Source organism: Fukomys damarensis, unplaced genomic scaffold (genome assembly GCF_012274545.1).
Source record: "Fukomys damarensis isolate Sample0158 unplaced genomic scaffold, DMR_v1.0_HiC HiC_scaffold_19, whole genome shotgun sequence".
Classification (NCBI taxonomy): Eukaryota; Metazoa; Chordata; class Mammalia; order Rodentia; family Bathyergidae; genus Fukomys; species Fukomys damarensis.
Window position 1 is genome coordinate 36,648,351 of NW_022900931.1, and position 7,598 is coordinate 36,655,948.

The window sequence follows — 7,598 nt, forward strand, 5'->3', positions numbered from 1 at the left end:
TTTGTATAAAAGTTAGGCTTTCTCATACCAGAAGCAGGGCTCAGTAGTCCTTGGCTCAATTTCCAGCTCTGTACCCACTAGGTTCCTCGAGGTGGTCGATGAAGAAAATATGCACCTTGTGCGTGCTCACCTTCCCATCTGACAGCCGGATACAACCCAGCTGGTGGCCCACAGATCCCCACGCCATGCATGGGCCATGCTGCAGGCCTCCCTGGGGTTCATGTCCTCCTGCTCCAGACTCAACAGTTTGAACTTCACGTCGGGAACCTGCCTGGTAATGCCCTGGGTCCCAGGGAAGACTCTGGCCATGGGTGTCTCCTGTTTCTCTAGCCCCCACCCACTGGTGGGACATCTGTGTCCTTCCAGCTCTCCCTTCCTTTCCAAATGCTCCTGCACACGTGGCCCTCTTCTCGCTGGGACCCATGGTGAGCACTAAAATGCTTATTACACTGTGTGTTTTTGCTGAGCTGCCTCTTCCTGGTCTCACCTGACTGACACACCCAGACCCCACTTCGCTCCTGCCCAGCGTCCTCCTGGAAAGGGGCTGTCTGAGTAGGAATCAACCAAACACAGGTCAGAGTAGAGCCACAAGGGCATGCGCCTGGATAAAAAAGTTTTGGGTAAGAAGGACCCATGCTCACATCAGTCACTCGGGCACCAGGCTATTCCCCAAGGTAAAGAAGAACCTCAGGAAAGGCACGCTCTAAATATCCATGAGTACCTCTGAAGGAGACCCATCTCTCCAGATAGACACACCAAGATGCCCTGAGAGGAAAACACTACCCAGAAACATGTTTGAAATGCAGTGAGTCTTGGTAGAGCCAGAACTGGACTCCCAACACAGTGCTAAACAATTAGGTGTTGCTTTCTGCTGTGTGCGTTCACAGGTGAGACATCTGACATGGTGCCCGACCTCATGTAAGCATGTATTTTAATTTTTTAAGTCATAGTTTTGTAAAGTAAATAAATAAGTGAACTAGCACCACAGACATGTGCAGACCTGTTCCAAATATAGCACAATACAGACAAGTAATTATTTTGTCCCAACAGTCTTAATACAGCTCGAGAAAATACCACACAGAATATACAGGAGAAGAGATTATTACAAGCCTTTTCTTTGATAATGTATATAGTGAACTTCTGTATGGTGAACTGGACCCATGGAGTCCACAAGTCTCACTCCCTTAAAAAGTTTACCTCTGTTAGTGAAAGGCTTACTGTCCTATAAATGATTCTTCGGCTCTGTGTATGTGGAAAGCTCTCCAGTCTTCATTCCCCACTCAAAGGTAGTTTAGAAATTCTGAGCCCAGTGGTGTACCCTGACACCACCACACATAGGTTCCTTGTTCTAGCATTGTTGTGAGAACATTCTAGAAAGTTCCTTATTTCTAAAGGCCTTCCCTGCTTGGCTAGCAGTGACACCTAAAATGGGTTAAGTATTGGATTCTTCCAGTAATAAATTTCTTGTAGGCTTTGTTAGAGAACAAGGAGTAGATAATAAAAATTAGGGACTTATACCCAAAGGGAGGTGGAATTAAAAATAAACTATCACCTGCATTATAATTTTATTGACAATTAACCATGAAACACTAACCTTAGATTTTGAAATAAAAGCTATAGGCACATGCTATTTCCTGCAGCTGGACATTTAGATAATAAGAAAAAATAGACTAAAAACAAAGCAGGATCAAACAAATACCACATATGACACGCCCCATAAAAACTAAGAGCCATAAGTTTCATATATTCTCATTTAAAAATAATTCACAGTAATAAGGGAGCAGATACCCACATGTACTGTCAGCCTGGCATCCCTTCCCCTTCCTTCCTGTCGTAACATCCATAGACTCCTTTCTCCTACTGCCTCTCCGCCTTCTGTCTCTAGTTTGTCCTATGCCTGCAGCCATACTGGGCTGATAAGGGTGACCCATCTGCTGGATGACCAGCTGGGTCAGGACTGGGGCTATCATTCATACTCCCAGAGGATGAATCGGTGTTTCATTAAGATAATCACATACTCTAGGAAAGAGAGCACCCTGCTACCTCCATAGTTTCTCTTTGATCATGACCCTAAGGGCCACTTCAGTGTGGAGCTGCCATCACCACCTTTGACCCTACCTGGAGGGGCCCTGATGAGAATGAAGCCAACTTAGATGAGTCTCAGATGGAGACCTGCTGATCAGCATCAGCTGAAACTTTGGTTCCCGCTATGCATGAAGCAAGGTCTGCCCAGTTATGACCAATAAATCACTTGTTTGTTTAACTTAATTGAAGTTGTGTTTCTTGGTATGCAACCAACAAACCCTGATTACCACTCTCTCATGTGTCTTGAGATGCTTCTTCTTAAATGTAACATGAAAGTTGCTGTCTTCTGTCTACATAATAAGAGATATTCCCTTGACATTATCAGGACTCATGTCAAACACCTAGATATCAGAGTTAATCTACTTAAGATGGATAACTCCTTTGAAAGCCAGAGCAGTCATTCTCAAACCAAGGTCCAAAGAATCTCAAAAACCAAGGAGATAAGAGCTTGCTTTGGTAGATAACATTAAATGTGACTATATTCGATCGCATGTGGTCCACACCTCAACATCACTACTAAATCTGTGAAATCACAGGGGGTTTTAAAATCCAGAAAAAGAACTCAAGTGAAGAATGTGCCTTTGCACAACAGACTAAACATAATCGTACCAAATGAATTTAAAATGCGATTTGACCTCATAAAACACAAAATAATGGAAATTACTATGAATTTTCAAAGGGAGAGACCAATCTTGTTATTCAAGCTTATTGTATTATAAGGTTGTAATTTCACCTACTTTGAGATACAGATCCTAGTTTTAAACATCCGTTTCCCATATTCTTTGCCTTGCAGAATTGCTGCACAGCTGCCACATTTGAACTCTCAATGTGCCTCAGGTGGCCTGGCTGTCATGTGAGGGGGAGAAATAGTGATTTGTTTTAAAGGATAGTAAACCCCAGGGCTGCTTTGAGCTCTGCAAATGCAAATTATAATTAACAAGTCCTGGTATGCACTTGTGTCTTGTTGTTGTTGTTGTTGTCGTCGTTGTTTTTGCTTTGCATTTCAAAATACAAACCAAAATATTTTGCTTCATCACCTGTCACATTACAACTTTGCTGTCTCAACTTTTGTGTTTCTATTCTTTTCAGCTTCTGCAACTAAGATTTTGGCTCTAAAAACTAAGAAGAGAAAGGGCAGGAGCACCTTTTTACCAAATATTTTCCCTTGCTGTCTAGATTGCTGCTTATCATCCCTGCTGGGGTGTTCATACAGTCTGAGCAGGAGAAAAATGTGCCTGCAGAGAAAGTAACTTGTTGTACTGATGATCTGAAGGCTTCTTCGAGTACAAAAATTCCAAAAAAATGCCCATTCTGCTCTGGATGACTTCCTCAGGTCACATAAGCTTTTGTGGGCATTAGAGCAAGTCCACTGAGGCAGTACATTTTATGGCTAAAATCAACTGACAAATATTAATTTATCACCTCTTACATAGAAGGTAAGGCACTGTAACCTTCTGATGGCTTAACATAGTAAGTTTAAGATAAAAAGCTTTATTGAAAAAAAAGCCCACTGATAATCTACCCAGTACATTTGACTCTTCTATGTAGCTGTGAAAATGTGGAGAATAATGATGTTGAATCTAGACTTTACAAAATAGAAGAAATGTTTTCATTATATTTCCTATGAATTATCCAAAGCAGTTGTAATTTCTATGAATTATCCACATCTATCAGTGTGTGGATGTTTGCTATAGGATATATATGAAAGTTTTAAATTTTCTTGGCCATCTCTAGGAGGATAAAGGACGAGGAGGATGAGAGAAGAAAAAAAAAAGGTATTGTGATCACAAAGAGTTATTTGGAGAGACACTTTACTTGCCCAAAATGAAACACATTAATTTGTTGTAAATAATGGCTAGGAACATTCCTCGTCTCATAAAAGCATTTACTGAATACCTACATGGAGCAACTCAAGCTGAAAAATACTGGTAGGATTATTATATTACCACTTCACTTTGAGTTACACAGACTTTTGTGAGCGTTATGAATAATGAGTCATGATAACTTTTCTAGGGAAGCATGTTCTATGGAAAATGTATTCCTAGCTCATATTTTCAACTGACAAAATTATCCAAACAATAGCAGAAATAACAGCAGCCTCTCTGATCAGCAGGGTCATCCACTTCAATTTTCACTGCTCTCTGGAAACCTTCCCCACCTCTCTTTCACCCTGATTCAGCCATGTGAAATACTTCACCAAGAAAATGGAAGAGTAGAGAGAAACTGCCCACAACCAAAGTACAACAAGCCTGCTTGCAATTACACCTGCCAGCTCCCATTTTGCTCCTGCTGTAACAAAAGTTGTTTCTCTTCGTGCAGTGGGAATCTGTCCATCCGGGCTCTAGACTGTATCTCCTCTTGTCTTCTCAGGCAATTTCCACCCTGGTTATCTGCTCTGTGCCTCAATCTCAACATTTCCCCAAACTAAGCTCTATCTATCCATGTTTAGGATGTCCCATAGTTAGTTACCCATCTTAAAAGCCAATGAAAAATCAACTTCCTTCAACGTCCGTCCTTTCTGAAGCTGTTTCTTTCCTCCCCCGCCATGGAAACTTAGAGAGAATTACCTCTACTGACTGTCTCTATACCTTTGTCTTTCATTGGCTCCTTGGCCCATTCCAACTTGGCCTGTAATCTTGTTCTTCAGCACTCCAGCAAAATCTCTTACCAGCCAGTATACCACTGAGTCCAATCTGTTTCGGTGCTCACCCAGCCAGAGCTGAAAAGTCAATATTATTTATCCTTTGTCCCTCAAAGGCCTGTTTGCTAAAGGCTTTGCTGCTGACCTGTGGCTCTGCTGACTGGGAGGTGGTGGAACCTTCTGTATGTGAGGCTTACTGGAAGGAAGTTTGGTCATGAGTCATGGAGCCCTGAGGTCTCTCTCTCTCTCTCTCTCTCTCTGTGTGTGTGTGTGTGTGTGTGTGTGTGTGTGTGTGTGTGTGTTATCTCCCACCAGGAGGTGAACAGGCCTCCTCTGCCACACACTCATGTTGTACCATGCTTCCATGAGCTCAAAACAATGGCACCAAATGACCATAAACAGAAATGTCTGAAATGATGAGCCACAATAAACCTTTTGTCTTTCTAAGTTGGTTATCTCAAGTATTTTGTCAGAGTAGTGGAAAGCTAACTAATGCAATATTCAACTCTTATCCAAAACTTCCTTTTGGAAAGTTTTGGAAGTTTTTTTTTCCCTCTTCTATTTAGCTTTTATGGCAATATACTTTCCTGGTTTTCCTCCTTCCTCTGCAGCTACTCACCCTCCAGGCCATGGGTTGACTCATTCTCACAATTTGGCTTTACAAGTTCTTCAGTTCCCTGCTCTTGGTCTTCTTTTCCAATTCCCTCAACAATTTCATCCATCTCTTCCATTTCAATTGCTATCATCTAAAGATCAGTGACTCACGAACTTACAATCTCCAAGCCAAGTAACTGCTGTGTTCTTGTTTGATTGCCTCAGAGGGACTAGAAACTGACCTAAGACCCAATCAAGCTCATGATCTTCCTTCCAAACTAGCCTTTTTCTCATGTCCCTTACCTGCATGAAGACTATCACTGCCCACTGAGCTAGGAAAGCTTGACTGCTCACTGGCATAACCTGACCTCCTGTCCCGTCCACTGTCCTTGTAAAAAGTTTAGCATTCATCTTTTCCCAGTGTCCACTGGCAGTCCTTGTGCATGCCTCTGCTTAGATTCTACCACAGCCCCTTAACATCTGGTCCCCTCAGTTCTTCCCTCATACTCCTATCCCACTCTCCATGCCACAGCCAGTAGTCATCTAAAAAAATACAAAATAAAATTAAATCCTTGAAGAGTAAATTAAACAATCCTTAACTGCGTTTTGAGGGGTCTTCATTTAATATATTAAGAATAATTTTATTGACCCCTTTCAAAAATCCCTTAAAATTTTAGTTCTCTGCCTAACACTATGATTAAATTTTAAGATTGTTGAAAATTTAAAGGTCATCCTATTTGAAGATAGTCTTTTAGAAATGTGGACTGTTCTCTCTAATGATCTTGTCACTGGTTTGCTGAGTGTTTCTCTTGGTTAGTATTAATTTAATATTCTTTATTTAAAAGTAACTCAATAAAGGCAGAAAATATAGTTATTTTTTCAAAGGAGTAATGTACAGCCTTCAAACCTAACCTCTACCACCAAACATTTGGAATTTACCTACATGATTCCAAATTGAGCGTTTTCTCCCCTTATCTTGCTTGTTGGGGGGGTGTGCTGTCTTATAAAAACTTTGCATTTTAACTTAGTTTTTTTGTTTTGTTTTGTTTTGTTTTTTCTGGTACTGGAGATCAAACTCAGGTCTTTGCATCTACAAGGCAGGTGGTGGAACCACTCAGCTAAATTCCCAGCCCACTTTAACTTAGTTTTAAAGTGTTAGATGATAGTCTCTTCTCCAGTATTTGAACATTTTCAAGGCAAGTTTCAACAGACTAAAAATGAAGAATCCAAAGCTAAAGGTATATGTTTACTTTCTCCTCCTCTGCCAAACTAAGGAGACAGCCACACAGGCAGCCCACCGACATATTCTGCATGAGGGACAAATGAAAGAAGCACCATTTTAAGAAAAGTGTTTGCAAAAATACTCAAAACCCAATTTTTAATATTTTCCAGTTTCATTCCTTTCACTCTTACATTTCAAGTGTTGGTTAGCTCCTACTGAAAATATGTCATCTCGTCGCAGTGCTGAAATACATGGGTTTGATGTTTTAAAAAAAAGACTATATCTGATAGTTTTGAACTACCAACCTGAATCTCCATATTGCATTAATCTGAAGTACGCTAAGGAAGTTCGTGGCTCAAACGGTCTGTGGGGAGCAATGGATCTCATCTCATTTCTGACAAATTGATGAGGGCTTGATGAAAGGAAGGGAACACTCAGCATCCAGACATTGTTGGCAGGGCCTAGGATCTCCCATCCGGGTATGCAGCCAAGGCCGGGCACGCTGAGAAGGCGGATGGTGGGCAATTCCTTCCTCAGGTGCAATCTGAGTCTACCTAGTCTTGGGGACTGGTGTGTCAGAAGGAACTAAGTGTTCCTGAGACCAAAATAAAATCAACCTAGGAACACTGCCAAATTTCTCTTTCTGTCTCTCACGTGTTCGCCTATAAGTCGGTCCATCTCCCTTGCTGGTGAGTTGCAGAAATCTAAAACTGACCCTTTTCACCGCTTATTGGAATCCAAGAGCAGAAGAGGCTGTTAGCAAGGGCAATTTGCACTGTGCTTACAGACTAGCCAGCAATTATCAATCAGAGAGGAGGGCTCCGGAACCCAGCACAGTGTGGAGAAACCCAGAAGGCTCGAAATCTCCAGTGAGCTCAGATCTAAGGCAGGACTTAAGCACGCCTCCGTACACAGTGCGCGCCTTAGCCGACTGGGGAAAGGCGCTGGGCAGTGGGCAGGAAGACGCGCGTTCTGAGCCCTGGGCCGCCGGAGGAGCCAGTCCTGGGAAAGGCGGCGGGAGCGGCCGGTGTGGCAGGGCCGGGAGTGGGGCTGTCC

At 42.2% G+C, this 7,598-nt stretch overlaps 1 protein-coding gene across 1 annotated transcript in view; it reads left to right on the top strand.

Moving 5' to 3' along the window:
* Nucleotides 1-595: 595 nt before the first annotated feature.
* The window catches only part of Nrp1 (neuropilin 1), a 141,489-nt gene continuing 134,486 nt past the window's right edge, over nucleotides 596-7,598 (top strand). The window contains exon 1 of the mRNA XM_019206154.2: nucleotides 596-674. Coding sequence (XP_019061699.2) covers nucleotides 596-674 — 79 coding nt within the window. The remainder of the gene's footprint in view (nucleotides 675-7,598) is intronic.